This window comes from Colius striatus, chromosome 1 (genome assembly GCF_028858725.1).
Source record: "Colius striatus isolate bColStr4 chromosome 1, bColStr4.1.hap1, whole genome shotgun sequence".
Taxonomy (NCBI): Eukaryota; Metazoa; Chordata; class Aves; order Coliiformes; family Coliidae; genus Colius; species Colius striatus.
In genome coordinates, this window is record NC_084759.1 from 94,682,064 (window position 1) to 94,704,463 (window position 22,400).

General features: G+C 43.4%; 1 protein-coding gene across 6 annotated transcripts in view; it reads left to right on the top strand.

Annotated features, from left to right (window-relative positions):
* Positions 1-20,022, top strand: part of RUNX1 (RUNX family transcription factor 1) — a 176,904-nt gene extending 156,882 nt beyond the window's left edge. For 3 of the 6 annotated variants that reach the window (XM_061988641.1, XM_061988644.1, XM_061988643.1), the window contains 2 exons: positions 10,451-10,630; positions 14,149-15,245. In XM_061988641.1, the coding sequence (XP_061844625.1) occupies positions 10,451-10,630; positions 14,149-14,642 (674 nt within the window). In that variant the 3' untranslated portion in view covers positions 14,643-15,245. Of the gene's footprint in view, positions 1-10,450; positions 10,631-14,148; positions 15,246-19,940 lie in introns of those variants that run through there. The other 3 variants (XM_061988642.1, XM_061988645.1, XM_061988646.1) reach the window with 2 other exon arrangements.
* The last annotated feature ends 2,378 nt before the right edge of the window (positions 20,023-22,400 follow it).

Below are 22,400 nucleotides of genomic sequence, written 5' to 3' on the forward strand. Positions count from 1 at the left end.
AGCAGCTGTTCCCACCAGCAGCAGAGTAGTAAAATAGGCTAATTGACCTGCTTTTCACTGAGCATTGTATCCCACCTGAGCCCTACGCTTCAGGCAAACTGCTTTCAGCATACCAGCTATCTAGTGCAGAGTAGATGTATCTCCTCCGAGCTGTTTTCACAGGTGAACTTTCCCTGCTGGGGTGACATCAGGTAATTCGCATGTGCTCTGACTCAGCCAAGCACGGAGCTCTGTGCCCCGAGTGCCCTGCTGAACTGAAGCTTCACTTTCTGCACACACCAGTTCTCCGTCTGCTGAAATGAGGGTTGCAATAATACCCTTCCTCAAGGGGCAGAGTGAGGATCGAGGAATTAGTGACACTGGGAGGCATTCACGTTATCTAGAGCGGTTCAGGGCAAGGCAAAGAGGAGAGAGGCGGCTGGGACCTAGAGCAGCAGCAGCAAGAAGCTGCGGAAGGGACACAGTTTGTCACACAGACTGTGGCAGTAGGTCAAGGGAAGCTGCCACAGTCCCCATGCAATTCCCCTCCAGTCTTAGACTTCATTTCTAGGTGTGGATTTACCAAAATGGATAAGGGAACAGCAACGCCCCCAGCAGTTCCCACTCCTTAGTCCCTGCTGTGCAGGTCACGACAGACCATGCAATCCTCCCAGCAGCAGCACACAACCTGCTCTCTTCAGCATTGCTGAAGCTAGAGGAAACCATGCAGCAAGTAGAGGAGCATACGTGTGTGTACATGCATATGTACACATGTGTATGTGCTTGTGCCTGGCAGCCACAAGGCTCTCTGCACCTCCTAGCCTGGGTACAACGGGACCAAGGGTGAAGAGTCTGCTCGCCGCCAGCACCCACGTGGTATCTGTCCCTGATTCCCTTGCTGTTCCAGTTTGTGCATTAGCAGTGTGCTTAGAGATAGGGGAGAACACTGCAGCGGCATCGAGTCTGGCGACGTGTCTCCTCCAGGGGAGCCAAAAGAGTGGAAGGTCAAGGTTGAATTCTTTTACTTCATTCCTTGTTGATGCAGAGAGGGAGGGAATAGGAGGATGGGGTGGTGGAATGGAGTCTCCCTCTTGAACAAATAGCTGCAGCTCTCCAGGGTGACTCATACCTCTGAAGACAAAGAACAATGCATCCTTAATTTGCAAAACTCAGCTTTCCAACTTCTGCATGTCACTGGCACCCAGAGACTCTGCAGTTTGCCCATAATGCCCTCGTGTTCTTCAAAGCGGCAGTGACGCCAGCCCAGAAGGAGTGTGCTTACTCAGGAGGAGAGATGGTTTATATTTCATTTGAGCAGCTTATGTACTAACCTGCTAGGGCAGCACACACATTGATTGTGAAACCAGAGTTTTCAGAGTTTGGTATTTGGAGTTGTCCGCACTTCCTGATTCTGGGACCAAGTTAGCAGTGAGACCTGAGAGATTCTTTAGGGGATCCCTACCCCACAGCCAGTTGCCTTTACTAAAATACTGCTCGATTCTTTACGGCACCTCACGCATATACAGTTCTGCTTGTCTAGGTAGCTCCTTTAGGAAGCTTTAAACTTGAAGGAATACACATTACTCCTCCTCACTTCTGTCCCCAAAATATACATAGCTAGAACAGGTGCTTTTTCCCGATGCCTTTGATATCATCTCCGGGTATCATTATCATTGCAGAAGTACTTTCTTGAAAGGGCCATAAAGAGATTGAATGAAAATCAAGCAAAACATCAGAATGTGCTTGTTTGATTTTCTCCCCTCCTTACCAGCAACTTCTAAAGAAAAGTTAGCCAAAAAAAAAAAAGAAATCTTCATATAAGACTTTCACTGTTTTTACTACATTCCACACTAGGTCCTTTCTAGGGCAGCACTCAAAAGAAATGAGCTAACACAGAAGATGAGTGAGGGCAGACGATGCACAGAAACTGAATGCACAGTATAGAATGAACAGAAGAAATTGTGGTCTGCACCCCAGCATCTCATCACATCAGTTTTTGTCTGTGGTTTTCCATGTTCTTCTTTAGTGCCTGCTCAATCCTTCTCAGAGGCTGGTACCCTCCCGTGTGTCCATGCAGCAGCTAACATGCTTTGGGAAGTTCCGCATCAACTCTAAGCACTACAGCTAGAACAAACAGCCTCAGCAAGTGGTTTTGGAAAGGTTTCCACCCGAGGCTGATATTTTTTCTTCTTTATTCTCAAGAGTGTGATGCCTCAGTGTGGAGAAACTCCTTCATTCTACTATCCCACAGGAAGTTTTTGAGAGGCTCAAACGCCTCTAGAACTTCTCCAGCCTTTGCAATACTCCACAAAACCACAGTAATATTGAAATAAAATAAAAGCAAACATTGAGGCAGGAAGTCGCTGCCAAAGATCTCTCTTCCAGAGGATAACTGGGGATTTGGGTGGTTCTTCCAACCTCCTCCACACCCTCCCCAACTTAAAAAATGTCCAGACATATCTGCAACATCTTGCAACATATCTGTAACTGTCCTTCTCAACTAGAGTATAGGTTGTGTCACCTGTTAGCAATCTATAAGGGTCTTTTCAAGGACACAGAGAGGAGTGAATGCTCATCTCCTATAAATTTCCAGTGGAAATTAGAAGGCTTTGAAAAACTTTCCCTGGAGGCAAAGGTGGTTCACACCCACCTCTGTGAAACCTGCAGGTCTCCCAGCTGTTGCTCTGGGAGGTGGTGTAACAGAGGTTTCCACAGCCCAGCACATGGAGGGAAACCACCCTGCAGAGTAAAGGAGCTGCTGGTGGAATTTTACAGTTTGCTCTGTAATTTTCCAGCTCCTCATGTTCCAGCGCTGAGAGGTATGAGAATACCAGCCTTGTGTGCCTGCTGCCACTGCCAGTGATGAACTTGTCCTTTGGAAAGTCCCCCTTATTTAAGCTACTGACTAATTCTTTCAGCTGCTGGGAGATGACACACCTTTTCACGGTGCTGCATTAGGCTGAGGATTTGCTGGGTCCCGAGTGAGGGAGGGAGATTGAGTCATTTCGGATGCCTTGCTTCAGAGAAAGACTAGGTCAGACTCATACAGGACCATATCATGGTCCACTTGTATTTCTCACACCTTCACTTGAAGCTATCAGAGCTAGGAGGTAATGCGAGTAAGCAGGGAGAAGAGGCAGAGACAGGTACATAAGAGATGTTGGCAAAGGGACAAAGGAGGAAAGGCTGAAGTTTTAGGCAGGCAGCATCTTTCTCCTGAACACAGAACTCCATGGAGTATTTCTATGCTCTTAGTCCATTTCCTCTATTAAGCAAGACATCTCTCTGAACGAACAAGTCTAATCAAGACCATTCCTGCCTTATGCTCATAGGAAGGGAAAGTCACACTATAAAAACTGTTTCCCTTTGGAAAGATTAGCAAGTCGGGGCGGGGGGGGGAGGAGGCGGGGCGGAACAGGACGGGACGGACACACACAACAGCACGATGACGGACGACACACAAATCCCAGACTTAGAAAAGCCTTCCAAGGCAGTTAGGCATCTGACTCTCTCCTTGTTTGCCTCCAAGTTTGACACCAGTAAACTAATCCCAGCTTTCATTCACCCCATGTCTTCTGCCAGTTGCTGCCTTTCAAGTGCTTGCCAGGACGGTGGGGGAACTGCAAAGCTCGATGCTATGCGACTTTCGGGGTTTGTTGCGTATGACTGACAGAAATTTTTGCAACTTGAGAAAAACAATCTGGCAGCAGCAGCAGCGACGGCTATTTCGCAATTCATCTTCATCTTGCAGTGCTGAGAATGGGGGAATTTTCACTGGCATAAATAGTGGCTAACTAGCTGCTTGGTACTTGGGGCTGACTTCTGCAGGGTCACTCCTGGCCGCGTCTTGGGGGGGGGAATCACTTGTAGAAGGTAGTTTGCACAGGTAATTGTACTTTCAGGCAGGCAGGTGTCACTTCTGAGGCGGAGGGGCGAGGGAGGAGAGACAACACACAGGCAAGTCCCTGTGCAAGCGCAGCCTGGTAGGAAGGGGAAGGTGGCGAGGCGGGCAGCCCGGCTGAGTCAAAGGCATGTACCTGTTCCCTCCCGGCTCCGCCGCCATCCCGCCTCTCGCCGCCGCGGACTGACTCACATCCTGCTGCTCCTTTCTGAGGCTTCCAGGAACATGCTGTATCATACTGAGATTTGGCCACGCTGCGCCTCTTGGCTGGGAGCAGGCAGCAGCGTCTGACCTGCAGTGACACACAGAGAACCGTCTCTCTCTGCGCTCCGAGGGCATGAAACAGACGCTTATATCCACAGGAGAGTTTTTCTTTCAGCTCATCGCGTACAGTGAGACTTGCTATCTGATTGGGATTGGAAGCTTAAAGCTTTTTAGTATGGCTAAACAGGACTATCTTGTGATCAGAATACAAAATCTTGCTGGGACTTTCTTTTAGACGGCTTGGTATGGGGTTGTTGTGTTTGTTACACAGAAATGATAAGGTAATAGATGTATTTGCTCTCATCTCAAGCAACATCCTAACCTGGTACTCTGCAGTCTCGTTGACACTTATTGATTTATACCTCCCGGGTGCCTGACAGCCTCACAGCATTTTGGAGGGAGAGGGGAGTACTGTTTTGCGTTTTAAAGCATGTGCCCTCTCTGGGAAAAAAAAAAAAATCCCATAGAAGAAGCATCCCAGGATTATGTCCCAGTGGTTTCTACCTTCTGTATGCTCAGGATCAGTTTTACAAGCAAAATGGTGTTCTGTGTAAGCTCAGGAGATACGCTGCGGTTTTGACTAAGGTCTTGACCCGTTTGTCCCGTGCTCTGTGAGTGAAGGGAGTTGTCTTTTTGTACTTGACTATCAATAACAGCTTTGGAAGCCAAAACGTGCCCTGTGTCACAGTAGGACAACTCCATTGCCTGGCAGGTGTTTGTTTGCCCTGCTTAACCATACCGGTTTTGCTGGGAAAAAGGTATCTTCGAGTCTGGGCGTATAGGTCTAAACTGTGCACCCGTGCTCCTGGATAACCGCAGAGCCCCAGAGCTGCTCCTAGGAGAGATGCTACTTCTGTGCAGTGACTGAGCAGAGCTGCAGTCAGCCAGCACCGTCGGCCTCCCGGCTGGGAATGAGTAATAGACGTTAACAAAGGTCGTCTGAAGGCCTGTGACGGCTCCGGGAAAAATCGTGCTCCAGCTGGTTATTTTACGGCGGGTGTCGGAGGCAGCTCCCCCGCCCGCCCGCCGCTGGGACCCGCCGCTGGCCGGGCCCCGGGGCGCTCCGGGACGCGGGGCCAACGCCGCCTGCTGCACGGTCTCCACCGCCACCTACTGATACACAGCTGCCCCGGCATCTCACGGTCAGAGGACAGGCTCCCAGCCTCGTCCGGGTTAGGCTTTTCCTTTTTCTGAACGGCTGGGGAAAACGCTAAATAACAAGGACCAGAGGGAGCAGACTAAAAAAAAAAAAAGGAGAGAATGGCTGTTTCCTTCCTTCCTTCCTTCCTTCCCTCCTCTCTTTCTCTCTTTCTCTTTTTCTCTCTTTCTTATTCCTTCCCTCCTTCCTTCCTTCCCTCCTTCCTTCCTTCCTTCCTTCCTTCCTTCCTTCCTTCCTTCCTTCCTGTCTTGCTTTCTGTCTGTCTTTCTTTTCCACCAGGTCTCTAACCAAAGCTTGGTTCATTACATTATTAAATGTTATGCAACATTTGTACAGCTTAATTACAACTTTTTAAAACGAGCCGAATGCAACCTTTTCGTGGCAATAAAACATGACGAGGCATGAAAGATGGTTCAATACTTTCTGCTTAATAGCTTGTTAGGCATGAGACTGGAGGCTGAGAGCTCGTGACTACACAGCAAGGTGTGAATTATTGCACCATAATTCTTGCCCCGGAGTATTTTATTGCAATTAATAACTGTTTTCATGTTTTAAATACATTTTCTCACACCATAAAAAGCAGAAATGGAAAGTACTTGCTAATGGGAGAAATACCAGGAGGATTGAGCACAGATCGCCAACTGGAGAAACTTGGTTTTGTGCTATTTTTGTCTGCTTTTAAATGATTTTGCATTCTTGTATGGCTTTAAAACTCTGTGAACCCAAAGCCCTGTTGCTTCCCTTTGTTGAAGTGGTTCTCCCTGCAAATCTCTTCACAGATATTCTGAGATGGGAAACAGCTCCCATTTATTTGCAGCATATTTTCACCAAATTAACTTCAGCCTCACAAAGCCACACAGTCAGTTCCCCATGCCAAGCTACTAACTTCTGAGATGTGCACCTCCTTATTTTGAAAGCAGAAAATAGGCGCATTTGGAGTTTGTTGTCTTTTTGTGTAGCCTAGTCCTGTGGCAAATTTGAACCCATTCCAGTCTAATTTTGGGTAACCTGAAAGCTGAAGAAAGGCAAATATCACAAAACTAAAACACTATTTGAGGTCCAGATCCAGATTCTACTGAAGCTGATGAAAATGCAAACCTTGCCTTTACTGAGAGCTACGTCTGCCTCGTGATACTGAAATGGTGCCATAAAAATGCTATTACAGTCGTACTTTTCTACACTTGTTATTAAAAAACTGTGAAGGTGATGCCTGGAGTTAGTCTGTATGACCTGCTTTGACATATGTATATAATATAATGTGCTATATTAACATCGCTGAACAGCTTGCAATCTGCTTACCAGTCTGATGTAAATGAGACAGTCTTTAAAAGCAAATACAGAGACTGAGAATACAGGTACCAAGACATAAAATTGATTGGTAGTTTGAACTTTCACTTAAGAAAGACTTAATGGGATGAGAAGATTAATAATGGGGGGTCTCCCGAGCTGTCTGTCATGGTTTCAAGTACCCTAGAGGTCAGTGGTAACAGCAAATGGACCAGGCAAGCCAGATATCTTAGTTGTCTCTTTCTGGGTGTTACTAGACACATGGTCCATTATCTGGTTTCTAGTCGATTTACAGCACAAAATTAATTCTAATAACACTAAAAGAAAGAAATAGCATTTCTGTTTAGTCTTTTCCATGTCTGGTAAATCTGTGACAAAGTCTTGCTTCCTCTTCTGCCACTGCAGCACTGCTGAGGCCTTTTCTGCATCTTCTTATTGTTGTTTATGTGTTTATTGCACTTTAAGTTGTTTTATGGACCAGGATCTCATGTATGCTGAGAAAGGGACAGGGCAAAACCCTGTCTCTTGTCCTTAAAAGCCAGCAATGTAAGAAAGCCATAACAACTCTGTGCAAGGCTACAGGCCTGTGGATGTGTGGCTGGAGACCTCTCTGGAGGAGAAGGACCTGGGAGTGTTAATCTACAGCCAGCTGAACATGAGCCAGCAGTGTGCCCAGGTGGCCAAAAAGGCCAATGGCATCCTGGCCTGTATCAGAAACGGTGGCCAACAGGACCAAGGAGGTGATCATCTCCACGTACTCAGCACTGGTGGGGCCTCACCTCAAGAGCTGTGTTCAGTTCTGGGTCACTCACTACAAGAGGGCCACTGAGGTGCTGGAGCATGTCCAGAGATGGGCAACAAAACTGGTGAAAGATCTGGAGTACAAAGTCTTACGAGGAGTGGCTGAGGGAGATGGAGTGGTTTAGCCTGGAGAAGATGAGGCTGAGGGGAGACATGATCACTCTCTACAACTACCTGAAAGGAGGTTGTAGCGAGGTGGGAGTCAGTCTCTGGTCTCCAGTAATGGATGATAGGACAAGAGGAAATGGCCTCAAGTTGTACCAGGGCAAGTTTAGACTGGACATTATGAAGAATTTTTTCCCTGAGAGGGTTGTTAGACACTGGCACAGGCTGCACAGGGAGATGGTGGAGTCACTAGCTCTTGAGACATTTAAAAGACACATAGATGAGGTGGTGAGGGACATGTTTTGATGATGGATTTGGCACTGTTAGGTTAGTGATTGGACTCGATGATCTTAATTGTCCTTTCTAACCAAAATGATTCTATGAAACCGGAGCGAAGTGACAGTCAGAGTTGCCCCACCATGCAGTGACAGTTTCTAACAGCAGAAAAGAGTAAATTTTCTCCTTTCAGGCTGCAAAACAAGGATATGTGGCAGCACCCACTTCTCACATACCCAGATTGCTCTGAACACAGACTTTTCCCCTCTTCTCTGCAGTGCTAAGGACAGAACACCTGAAAGCAGTGATAAAACATCTCCAGCCAAAGGGGTTCAGTGGCTTCTGTAGTAACAGCATTGAACAGAGCCCCTGAGAGAGAGGTGACAGTGGAGGGTCTGTCAACTGTGGTGTCCACTTTGGCAGAGCACATCAAGGGCTCCCTGGGCAGGAGGACCAGTCAAAGGAGATTCCATTCCTGGGCTGTGATCCCTCCAGCCCACCTATCGTGACTCCAGTACTTGGTGGCATTGCTGAACAGAAATCAATGGGATTACATGCTGAAATAAGGGAGTAATGATTTAATTAACCCCATTTTAGAACTGAAACACACAGTGTTGTACCATTACAATGCTCACTCTGCCAATGCTTTGTGGTATTTATCCTAGTGCTACCCCTGGAGACTGAATTCCTTCATCTGTCTCCCTGTCATCTTTAATAAACACTGACTGTACAGTAACAATGAGATGATGTTGTAATTCAGAATAAGACAGGCTTTGTGCCCATGCCTTTTTTACTGAAGTCCATATAATCCAACTGGATGTTGCTTTTAAAACAGCATGAGTCAACTGAATTTATTTTTAAGGAAGCCTGCCTGAAAAAAAATTAAATATTAATAATATCTGAATTTGAATATGTTACTCAGCAGAAAAATATCACAAGACACTAGTTTATTCTGCAAGTGACTTCACTGGTTATTTTTTAAAAGCTTGGAGTTTTGTATAAATCTTCCCTTCTAAACAGATGAAACAAACAAAATGTAAAACTCATCTCCATAAAGCACAACAAAATAATGATTTCCAGATGGGCTTTCTGATGGAAGATCAAAGTCCTTCATCTCAGACTTGGGAAATTTTCCTTCCATGCTGATATCAGTTTTATCTGAATGCAGTTCATCTGACTTTTTCTTTTCTAAAAGGGCAATTAACTAGATAAAGCTGCAGGAGAATGTTCTTGGAGGTGAGGAAAATCAAAAAGATTTTATAAAAATAGTAAAAAAAATGTGGGTAGGTAAGGGAGATAAAATCTTTCTCACTTTGATTTATACAAAAATTAGACACTTCTATACACTGAAAAATGCCAGCTTCTTATGCAAAGATGAAATAAGCAGAAAAGAGTTCTTCCTACATTGGTATAACTGATCTGGGCAAACTGCTTGCCATGCATCTCTTATTTCAAACATCAGCCAAACCAGTCATGTGACTAGAAAATAATAGGTTAGTGCTTTACCATAAATGTTTTATGCAACTGCACATTTTGGGATTTTGCTTTCAAAAAGCAGCAGTTTCTACAGAAAGCCTGTACTCATAGAGTGTTTGTATTTTCAGCTTAGCAGTGCCATAGAGTTTGTGTAAGGCTTTCTTTTTCAGAAGTTCAACTGCTGCCAGTAGATGTACCAATCACTCTGAATTATATTTCTGTCTTTTAGCATAGACAAAATAGATATACAAAATATGTGTTCATTTTGTTAAGCCTGGAATTATCAGGAGACTGAGGAAGTTAAATTCCTCAGTCTTATTCATCCACTTAGGAGTCTGACTTCTGGAGGACACTGCTTTCACTCTCCATCTCTGTGTCTCTCACATATACGCGTATTTTCATAAAATTACAGAATCCCAGAATGGTAGAGGTTGGAAGGGGTCTCTAGAGGTCATCTAGTCCAATCACCTGCTAAAGCAGATTCACCTTGATGGGGTCACACAGGAACACATCCATGTGGGTTTTGAAAACCTCCAGAGAGGAAGACTCCACATCCTCCCTGGGCAGGCTGTGCTCACCCTCACAGCCAAGAAGTTTTTCCTTGTGTTTAAGTGGAACTTTTTGTGTTCCAGCTTATGCCGTTACCCTTTGTCCAGAAAAAAGTGTTGCCCCATCCTCCTGACATCCACCCTTTAAGTACTTTTAAGTGTCAATGAGATGTCTCCTTAGTTTTCTCTTTTTGAAGCTAAAGAAAAGCAGATCCCACAGCTTTTCCCATAACCTTTTCATATTGATTTTCTCTCTCTACTTACATGCTTGCACAGAAGTGCTCACATTTCAGTATTTTTGTCTCCTTGGTGCCATGCAAGATGTCTTTTTTGTTAAAAGGACTGTAAACACACATCCCAACGTACTAGTGCATCTCAGCAATTAATAGTCTTTCACCTTGGAAAGCTTAATCTACTTTTACTTGAACACTTTGCCCACCATCCATGTAAAATATCAAAATGCTCCACAAGAAAAAATCAACCTATCAAAAGTCACAGGTGAACAATTGAGAAAGCAATTCATCTGAAAGTCTCTTGACAAAGGGGATTATGGAAAGAGAATGTAATTATCTTGGCATTTAAGTTTTTATTTCCACCATGTGGTTTGGCTCACATATTTGATTGCCAAGTTTTATCATTCAAAACAGCCTATAGGTCTTTTTTTCATTGCAGATACAAGGCAAGTCCAGCCATCTCCGCCATGGTCCTATGACCAGTCCTACCAGTACCTGGGCTCCATTGCCACTCCATCGGTGCACCCTGCCACGCCAATATCCCCTGGCAGGGCTAGCGGCATGACATCCCTCACTGCAGAGCTTTCAAGCCGGCTCTCAAGTAAGTATTTAAAAGTTAGTGTCCCCCTCACACCAGACTTCACCAAAGCCTCGAGGCTGACTCCAATGAGAATGGGTCACGATGTCCTAGGCTGCTTTTCCCCAGTGGCAGTGAAGCCAGCAAGCTTTCTCCAATGCTTTGCTGGGATTTGTGCAAAGAGTAAAGAAATACAGTTTGGGGCTTCACATATCATTGTCAAAAAAGAGAGAAAAAGAGAAAAAAAAAGAGGAGAAAGCAGCACTTTGAAGATGTATGGAACTGCAAAAATAGTTTGGAGAGCTGAAGAGCTATCATATCTGCCAAGAAATGAATGCCATAGATATTTCAGTTCTGTTTCCTTCCCTCACTCTAAATTCAGACCGTAGCACAGGAGTTTATGGGGTGGACACACTGACTGCAGGATGGTGGGGTTTGACATTTTAAGTGTTGCACTGGATTGTCTTGTTACATCCTCGTCAAATTGTACTGCAGAGCTTTACAAGCCAACGTAAAAATATAGCATGGAAGTGAAAGCTACCCCCCTGGTTTCCACCACACTCAACTGACCATCTGCTGACTCTAAGCCACACATATTGAACCAATATGAGTGTGTGTGTGTGTGTGTGTGTGTGCGTGTTCAATACCAGGAATTTTCTCAAAAAGAACGAGAGCCGTATAATTCAAATGTGCACATGGCTTTTTCAAAAATATCTTCTTTGGCCGCACATGCTGCTCTCATTTGAATACTCAGGGCTGCCTCTAAGATCAGAGAGAATCACTTGAATGTATTCCAGCCTGTCCTAGCATTGTCATGTAGAGCCTGCTTTGAAAGAGTCACAGGGAGGATGCCCACCAAAAGTAAATTATTCCTTGGATCTGGGTGCTAATTACATCTTAGAGATAGCTGAAAATGCAGGAAAACTTTCAGGGAGGCAAAAAGAAAAGGAAACTTGTTTTTAGAAAGTCTATAAAACCTCCCATTCTTCATTGACACATTCTTCCTGTAAAATGCAGTCTCCTTTTTACTTTCTCTCCTATGATTCCTTCCTTTTGCCCTTCTTTCCACTGGCAAAATGCAGAAACAGAAAATGGAGAAGAATGAAAAAACATCTTCATAGCAACCAGAAAAATTCAAGTGCAACTATTTATTTGTTTGTTTGTTTTACTTAGAAAGATGATTTTTCTTGGCAGAATTGTATGAAATTGATATTTACTAGATATTTTGATTTTGAAGCCCTATACAGGGGTGCCTAATACATGTGTACCTCTAGGTGTGGATACATGAATCAGACCAAATGGAGACATTAATCCCATTTTAGCTTTCCCAGTGTGGTGACTGAGGTTGCACTGAAATGAGTGAATGGACTCAGTATTGGAATGTGGTATTTTTTGAACTGTTGTAGTGCCCAAGTGTCATCACTGTGTACCAGGATCCACATTGTGCTGTACACAGTATGAATACCAAAGACTTCCACGGTGCCTGCTCCCAGGAGTGCACAGACAGCTCTCTGTGTGTGGAGTAACTACACAAGCAGGCAGAGCACCAGCACCAGGGCTTGTTGGTGCTTTTTGTGCCCACAGTCAAAGTGATTTTACCTTGGGGCAGGTATAATTTCTCCATGACTTGTGAAGGAACCTAGGAGAGCTTTGTTCGCGTGTCAGCATTCTTTCTTTCCCAGTTCTGTTCATGTGGGCTCATCTTTACATGTCTTAAGTGGGTTTCATAATGCTTCCAAAACATTACTTCTATACTGTTGTTCAGTATTCCCAGAAAAACCTTTCACAATATTTTCTCTTTGATCTCATTACTGTCACACACACTTGCAGTCTATCTAAGAAATTTCTCCTTATCAGAACAAGGAACACATTTGAGGTGTTTCTTTGTTTTTTTCAGGCCCTACCATCTAAAGACATGGTGCCTCAAAAGAAAAAAGCAAAGATATGGGACACACTTGAAACACCTTCCCATTAAGTCTTACTGTTCTGCTTTTTGCCAAACCAGGCAGTAGAAACCCTTGTCTGATAAGGAATGAGATGTGGAAGTACCATTTAAAATCTGCCAGGTTGTCAGATGCCTCATTCAACAATTTCAGCTACTTAGAAGCTCCTGCCGTTCCACACCGTAGTTTATCTCCCTATGTTAAATCTAAAGGTGCTGGGATCTAGGGCAAGGAGATGTGTTCAGGGGTCCCATTAAAAAAAAATAAAAGGAAGGCAAACTCAAAAAGGAAGCATATAGTATGCGTCGGAGCTTTTCTAAGAAATTTATAGAAATCCATCAAAGTGTGCTGGCCACGTCATTGATGAGCTTTCAGAACTTGGCGCTGGAGTGTGTCTGCTCTAGCTTCAGATCCAGTCAGAGCCAAGAGCTTTGTTTTCTCTCCGCTTCTCATGAGTATTTCCTTCAGCACACGGCTCCTCTTCTGCAGACTCCACGCCTTGTCTGGCAGAAGAAATTGTAGTCCGGAAAGATTTCTTTTTTTCTTAATTATTATTGTTGTTATTTTAATCATGCACACCTACTAACTCTAGGGACTGACACCTTCCATTAATCTGACTCATGATGAAGATCCCTCCTAAAGAGGCCATTAGCTGCTCCGCTTGTTTAATCCTTGCACACCAGGGAAGGAGATGATGGGACCAGGTGTACTTCCACTGATGTCAGACAAAGAAGAGCAGAATTTGACTGTCCTATAAAACATTTCACTTGGCAAGATAAGAAAGGCTTCTAGCACTCATGAAAGGAAGAAAAAAAGGCCAAGCCTCAAATATATACATATACTGATATATAATATTCTTAATGATATATTCTAATGTGTCATTAAAAGGCAGTACTATTGTTGTCCTTTTTTACATACTCATTAGAGCCAAGATTGTCGGAAGTCAGTAACAATTATGTAGACGTTATATGAAGACCCAGATACCAAGACCTTAAGTGAACCAGATCTATCTTGACTTTGGTAGTGTTGAGGCAATGGGGAACTATGCTTCTAAGTGCAGAGAGCTGGGCTGAGCCTGCATGTGTAAATCGCACCTGTGCACGTTCATGTACCTGAAGGACAATCTCTGCTCCACGGAGCTTCCCATTTGAGTCAGTAAATAAAACTGAATGCAAGGAGGGGCTATGCAGAAGTAGGCAATTTATATTTAGATCCCATCGTTATCCCTGGTGAATCAAGTGAAGCTGGGAAAGGAGCTTAAGATCTGTGTCCTGCTTCCCCACCCACCATTGAGGACCCGGACACTTTGGAAGTATAAATAATTGCCTGTGTTGTAAGGTCTCTGAGAGTGAACATATACACGTACAAAACAGGGCAAGAGCTTGGCACTCCTCTTTAATTTCCACTTTGCTGAAATGAATCCAAAACATGATCTACGAGGATTGCAAAGACTGCATGAGAGAGCAGGTGAGGGATAGCTCTATTCTGGCCACTTCGGTTAATCGTAGACGAGAGTTTGGATGTTGGTTATCACCTCAAACAGGTGAACCTCTGTACTGCCTGCTCAACAGTTCTCTGTCTCCCTTCCCCACTACCCAGGTGCTTCTGACTTGACTGCGTTCAGTGACCCGCGGGTGGGAATCGACCGCTCCTTCTCCGCGCTCCCCTCCATCTCTGACCCTCGGATGCACTACCCAGGAGCATTCACCTACACGCCGACACCTGTCAGTTCAGGAATAGGAATCGGTATGTCTGCCATGTCCACGGCCACGAGGTATCACACTTACCTCCCACCTCCCTACCCCGGCTCGTCACAGGCCCAGGGCAGCCCATTCCAGACCAGCTCACCTTCCTACCACCTCTACTACGGAACCTCCGCCGGCTCCTATCAGTTCTCCATGATCTCAGGGGGAGATCGGTCCCCACCACGCATCCATCCCCCTTGCACCAACGCCTCCACGGGATCGACACTCCTCAACCCAAACCTCCCCAACCAAAGCGACGTGGTCGAGGCAGAAGGGAGCCACAGCAACTCCCCCACTAACATGGCAACCACAGCAAGGCTAGAGGAAGCAGTGTGGCGACCATACTGAATGAATTTTAAGCAGCTGTGGGTCAGGACTAAAGCGCTTTCCATTTCCCAGGGCCCATAGGTATCCCATAAACACCCATCTTCCTTATGGGCCCTGCCATGTTCATACATCACTTTCAGAAGCAAACCCTCCAGAGGTCAGCGCTCCCAGGAGCGATGGCGTGTGTCAGCCAGCCCCTGGTGAAGCGACGTCACTCCAGCACAGCTTCCTTCCCGGGGAGCTGAGCTTCTAGAAAGGAGGAAGCCTGAATTGGTCTGGAGGTAGCGAGGGTGGGTAGAAAGGTACCCAGTCTGTTTCCAGGCCTATGGCTTTCTAACGTGCCTGGGCTTGAAGGTCTCCACAGTACTAAAGAGATTTTCGGTTCACTTCTATTTTTAAGACTTAAAACCTGAAAAAAAAAAAAAACTTTAGCAAGTTTACTGCATCTTGTGGACATATTAACTGTAAGGAAGTATAGGAAGATTCCCAGAGGGAAACTGTGAACGCTTCTGTTTTAGCAATGCTGTGAATGAGAGGTTTTATATGTTGGACTTCATTCTTTCTTTTTTAAAAACAAACAAACAAACATGTTGTATATTCCAAAGAATATGGAATTTTTTTATTGCAGGCGTTTTTTGTTTTGTTTTGAGTTTGTTTTTTTTTTTTTAGGATGCAGCTCATCCTGCTTTGCATCTAATTTGTTTTATTTCTCTTGGCACCTTATAAATTGCGAAAGAAAAAAAAAGATTTTGCTCTTTTTTGTTTTGTTTTAATCATGCTTGCTTCTTTCTCGCTTTGTCAACTGAAAGAATCAGCCTCTTTTCAATGAGTTAATTTAACTTTTTTCTCTTGGACTTTTTTTTTTTAATACAACGGCTACAGCCTTGGGTCATTTTCAACTACTGTACTATTTTGATGCGTTCATTGATATTTATGCTTGATATTTAGACTTTTCTTATTTGTTGATACTATTATTATTTAAATATGCTTATATTAAAAAAAAGATCAGCAATTGCCTTTTTTTTTTTTGGTAGCAGCCAAAGTCAAATTTATCACGTTGAAAAAGGCTGGAAGAACGATGGGTAAAGTGACCTCCTAATTACCTAGAAATACTGTTTACAATTATCTCACTCTCATTTTACTCAGCTAACTGGACTCAGATCCTCAAAGGAATTTAGGTGCCCAACTCCCACTGAAACGATTTAGGCACCAAAATCCCTGAGAATTTCTGTGCCTTTCCACCCAGTGGAGCCATCTCTCCCTACTCCTTCCTTGTTTTTCCTTCATCACCAGTGGGGAACCTCAGGATCAGTAATCAGGATGTACGTATTTCATAAGGCAGACTCAATATTCCCTAACAAAATACATCCCCACACGGCCCCACTCTACTCCTGCTTCCTCACAGCGCTGGTGGAGGCCTCTTAGTCTTTCAAAAGTGAAAGCCAACTTGCAGTTATCATGGCAAGGGTGAAGTTCTGTCTCTGATGGAACTGGTGTGAGATTTGCTCCCAGCTCAGCAGGGCCAAGATTTCTGTACAGTACAAAAGCCACATTCCAGTGTGCTGGAAAATAGATCAGTTCAAAATAAGTTGAGCTGAAAAGGGTTGTCAAGCTCATCTGGAAAGCAGGCTAGCAGAGAAGGAGCCTTAACGGTTGTTCTGTCACCATCTTCTGATGGAAGAGGAAGGGTATTTAACACTGGTGCATGTAATGTTCTGTCCTGTAGCAAAAATGCAAGGCTTTATACTAACAGCATGTTTAATACAGAGTCGTCATCGTTGCCCATCGTTAACAGCATAAACATATCAGATGTCACTGTAAAGTTTATGGCACTATTTGAGGGTTTGGTCTGAATGCAGTTGTTGTACTACTCGTTAATTACAAACTGCTGATGTTGACACGTGTGCGTTCCAAATTAACTGATTATTATTTAATGTACCTCTTAAATGAGTGAAACCATTGCAGGTCAACTCAGAGAGTATTTGAAAGCAGGACTTCAGATCAGTGTTTGATGTTTAAAAAAAAAATTAAAAGGATTCAAATTAAAAAGATCCTTGGCTGCAGGCAGCAAAACAGCTGGACTTATTTAAAACCATTTGTTTTTCAAGTTTTCGTTTTCTTTTTTTTTTTTTAATATGATTTTGCTTCTTTGTTTAAGTCAGATGCAGTAGCACTTTGGTATTGAAAAGTTACAAATTGAAGAATTTACATTGTCAATAAGGTCATTTCTATGCAGAAAATGGGGAGTGTTTCAAGAGACCTCAGCAAAAGTTCAAAATGTTTCTGCTAAAAAACATGCCTGGCCTTGTGCTTTTCATTTAGTATAATATTCTTCATAATTTTCTAGAGTTTGCTCTGAACAAAAAATGCAGAAAACTTCAAAATTATTTCAGAACAGTTAAAAATATCTTTTGGAAGTATGGAGACCTTGCTGAATACGGAAATACAGAGACCCTACCTGTTGTGACATTTACATAGTTGGAATCTCACCTCTTCAGTAGCCTAAAAAAAAAGTCCTTCACCACCAAACAGTAGCTCTGTTGCAGAATCCATCTTACATATTCTCTGTCGCTGTGCAATTAAAATCCTCACTTACTACAGCTCTCACATCTGCCTTGTGACTGGACTACCCAAATGCATAATATTGTGAGCCTGAGCCCAGAAGTGAGGGAGAGGAGAGGACCTCAGGGGAGCCAGATGCCTCACTGCAAGGAAAAGGCCTGTTGCAGCCAGGTGACTCCAATCAGGTGGCCAAAGTGAGGTTGACATGGCTAGTATGCTCCCAGGCCAGTCTGTCACCACAGCCTGCTTTCTGCTAAAGCCTTCACTCCTTTCAGCCTGTAGCACTGTACTATCCACTTTTGAAAGGAAAAGATCAGGGACTCATGAGAAAAAGGCTACACAAAACATTTCTGATATCTACACCTCTGCTTTCTTTGCATTTGTCCTAAAGGTGAAGTTTAATTTTACTCTCCGTGGTGAAAAGGATGAGAAACTGCAGAACTGGTCACCACACTTACCCTGTGTCTCTACTGAGGTGCAACAAAACCCTGGGATTTACAGTGCCTCATTTGTGAGAATTGCCAGCAACTAAACTTTTGACTCTAACCTCTCTGCATATGTCAAGCACAGCAGAAAGCAGCACCATCTTTACAGAGGAAAAGCTGAGTTCATTATCCCTCGCAATTAGTCTGTGTAATCACTGTGAGTTTCAGTGTATTCACACAACTGCTCATGAGAAACCACAGTCTACTCAAATCTATATTTTTGTAGCCATCCCTTGCCCTACTGAGGACAGCAAAGATCTTCAAGGCTGTAAAAATGCTCTCATGTTATTCCTCTTGTATCTTAAGAGCACTTAGCAGGCAGAAAGAGGACATTCAGATAAAATATTTCCCCCCTTCATACATCTCCAAATTATAGTATATAAGTATATATTTTTATATATATATAATTTATATATATTTATATAGTTTTATCATCCCCGTAGCTGAATGGAATTAAAAAAGGAACTATTGTGCTTCTGTTCACAAGTTGCAGTCAGCAGAGTGCCTTAGTGCCTTCCCCTACCAAAACAGAGTCAGTAGCAGTCCTCACTATCAGCTTGTATGTTCCTTTCACAAGACACAACTCATTGTCCAGATGCAGCCACCTCAGACAACGCCAAGGGAAATATAAGGTCTGGCTCTTATTTGCTCTAAGGCCCATTACTTTGCTCTCAAACATTTATGCTCACTTCAAGAGTTCCCTCTCTACTTCCAGGGTGATGTACAGAAGCTTTCACAGAATCACAGAATCTTAAGGGTTGGAAGGGACTTCAAAAGATCATCTAGTCCAACCCCCCTGCCAGAGCAGGACCACCTACAGTAGGTCACACAGGAAGTCGTCCAGGTGATGGTGCAGATGGAGAGTGAAGGATTTGATTTGTAGAATTATGCCAAATTATTTACTGGAAAGGAAAAAAATAAAAAGCCCTTTTCCTCCAAATGGCCCACAGTCTTTGCCAGAGTGTTCCGTATCACCGGTACTCTTGAAACATTCATTACTACTTTCTGGGTGACCTTTTCCATTGGTGTATTTGAAGATTCGGGAGAAGTGGATCATTTTGCTGTCTGAGCAAAACACTTGCCTGTTTTTCTGCATCATAACATTTTCGTATTTTATTTTTGTTAACCTTACTTAGTCAGTACTGATCACTTTGGCATTTTTCTCCTTGTTCTTGAAAGGGTTGCATCAACAGAGTTACTTGTATTTATGTATGTAAATAGATTTCAAAAGCTTTGTGGCAAAAATATTTAGTGCTTGTAATTACTCCGCATTTTTTTTCATTTTTCTGTGTTTTTAATGAACTCACCTTTGTGTTTGCTTAAATACTGTAGTGAGACTTATTTCTTTCCAAATTAGTTATTTTAGGCTTCAAGATTAACTACATTTTATTGACTTTTGTAAGACAGTTATAGCATGGTCTCTATTCAACATTCTTCACTTTTTTTGTGGTAGGGGAGAAGTGAACGTGCAAAAATCTGTGGGTTATTTGTGATATTCCGGATTTGACAGTTAACATCTTTCTTTAAAACAAAAACTAAACTTTCAGTCTGAGGTGGCCCTATGGCAAGTCTGAGAGGAGGGGACACAGCAGGAGATGAACTCCTATCAGCATGGCATCAAAGTGCATTTGTTCAGAGTTTACTGGCTATGTTTACAAAACAGATGCTGCAGCGTCCTGCAACAGTCACATTTTCCCTTGACACTGTGTCATGCTGAACATTTCCAGAAGGGGAAACTACTGGAAGTTTGCTTTTTTGTTTCAATTGCAGGGGATTTTTCTTTGCAGGGAGGGACAGGAGGGAACGTGGGGGGCTGCTGTTTTTTTGGAACCAGATAGGAAAAGAGAATAGAGTAGATTTTTCCCCCACTACAGGAAGTCTCTAGATACCACATCAGAGTAGACTCTTGCTGTACATAGGGATGGCTGTGTCCAGCACCACGAGAGAATTCATTACAACTAGCACACAGAGCAGCTGGACTGCTGCGTTAGTTCTAATGAAGACTTTCTTTCTTTCTTTCTTCCTTTCTTTCTTTCTTTGTACCACAGTTTCCTCTGTAAATTCAATATCATAATTAGTGTGAATGACAAATAAAATGTTTGACAAGTATACACATTGGCCTGGGGCGTTCTTTCGTCGGGGACAAAACAACTGTCTCAGAGAAAAAGTAGCCATCAGAAAAAGGATATTGACTTTGTATCACTCAGAACATCATATATATCTTCCCATTTTTTTCTTTTAATGGTGTCTTTCTTTTTTTTTTTAAAAAAAGGACATTTTCCTGTTGTGGAGTGACCTGGCAAAAGGCCTGCAGTCCAATAGGATCATCAAAATAAGACTGAAATGAAACTCTGCAGATACAGAAGCCTAATAATTGCATTATATCTCTTCTTGATTAAATGTCGATATTTTAAGGTCATCTACAGCTCTTATTTTTCTCCCTTAATCTTTTGTTTCTTGGATTGGATCCTTTTTGATATTGACAAATTGAGCCTTACTTCAGGAGCTTCAGAACAGGTAGTTTGACATCATGTTACTTACGAGACACATTGGTTGTTTTTCTCTATAGATAAATAATGAAACAGTAGTGTTAATGAAACATTAACATGAGGGAATCAAGCTTTCTAAATGAAAAAAAAGAACCAACCCAGAGTCAATATTGAAAGTTGAATCTGAAAACCTCTGTATCCATGCAGATACATATATATATATATAATCTCCTAATATCGTCCCCACATTTGCATTATATTGAAGAAGCTTTCAGTAGCATCCTTCTAGACAATAATGTATATACACAAAGATTAACTTTCATACACTACTCTCCATGAAATGAAGAACAAGCTACAAAGCAAACTGTTAAAGGTGTATTTGTCTTCTGACAACTTATTAGGTAGCACTCTATCTCTCAAAAGATAATTGATACCCTTTCTTAAGTTAGGGCCAAGACACTAAGATAGAACAGTTACTGAATTCCAGATAGCTCTTTAAAGGTTAGAAATGCTAACGCACACCTCTGAGGTGGTTACTAGTTACCCTGCTCCGTATGACCACCTGACATTTCTTTCTGACACAATCCCATGATACCTTAACAATGCTGCACTTACCTTTTTTCAAGGGTCTACCCTACAGGTTCCACTCCTTACCCTAGGAACCCAAGAGCACTTTTTTTAGAGGCAGAGGATGAAGTAGAGAGCATATTTATTTTGTTTCTTACTTTAACACAACAGGAAAAGAAGTTACAAATAGCGACAGTCAAAACAAAACCAAAAATATTACACCCAAGGGCATTGCAACAGAAATATTTGTTTCTAACTCATGAAGACTATGTAGAGAACATACCAGCAGAGTTCTCATTTTCTATGGTGGGTGAGACATCAGACTGCCATGACCATTTTAACTTGATGCACACATCCCACTGCCACTGAGGCTGCCTGTCCTTCCACGGTGGTTGGGGTGAAGGGAGGAAATGTGGGCAGCTGCCCTCTCCTGCCCCTCTGCCTTCTTCCCTGCCCAGGGGGACTGGTAAAACTGGGAGCACAGAGCAGGTAATGTGAGTCAGGGTAGCCCCCTGAGCTCCCTGGGCCCTTGAGGCAGCCCCATAGTGTCTGTTTTGGCAACTGAGAAAGGCCATCTCTGTTCCACCCACTGGCTTCTTGAAGGGGAGGAAGAGGAAAGGGCAAAGAAGGTGACAAAGGCTAAGGCTGGAGGCTGATGTTTGTGAGAGGAGAGGCTGGCAAGGGTGAACTGCAAAAGGTTGTTGACTCCTCACAATTCACACCCTGACTGACAGCTCTTAATGACCTTTAATTACAAAGGCCATTGTCATGGATGTTCTCCCACACTGCTTTGTTTGACTTGCCAATGAGGAAACCTTTCTAATCCAGGCTCCAAAGCAAAAGCAGCTTATTAAATACTATCAGCCTGCAAGGCACCATGCAGTTCAACACAGATGTCCTGGAAAGACAACACAGGTGTGTTACCTTTAGTGTACGTGACATTTTCTCTTCTTTTCACTGCTTTGTCTCACATGACAACAGGCATAGATGAGTGGTGCAAGTGTACTGTACCTAGAGTGATACCAATTTTTCTGAGCAGGTATGGAAATGCTGGTTACTGGTGCAGCACATGTAGTTACAGGACAGGCAATAAACTGCACTATCTGCTCCAGGACAGAGCATGAAACCTTGTTCATAGCGTTCACTGCTGCAACTGCTATAGTACAGGAAGACCTTGTAATGGCACCGTGATTTCCAGACATGACTGAAATATAACTCAGCCTAGTACTGTAAATGGGTCAAAAATACAAGTTATCCATGGCCCTGTATCTTTTTACAACCCTGGGCTTCTTACAGGTCTAGGAGACGATTTGGGAACATGTCTCAACTATGACTTCAAGCACCCCCTTCTTCTCCCTGGAAGACACCATTTTTTTCATTGTTTACCTTCACCGAGGGCTCACAATAATTTTGCCACTGGGATGCCCCGTGGAGCAGAACTTCTAATGTAGGCAGGATCTCAGGGAAAGAATGTCCGAATTACAGCTCATCTCAACTCTTGCCTGCTGGGGGAGGGAGGCACAGTGTAGATAAAAGCATGTTTAACCCTGAGGAGAAGGAAAATAAAAGCTCGGAACCTACAGGTCTTCATTGGAATGTCTAGCTACTGAATTAGGAAGCTTGTTTTCTGGTTTTAAGTTACAGGGACACCTAGAAGTCTCCCAGACTGGATTAGT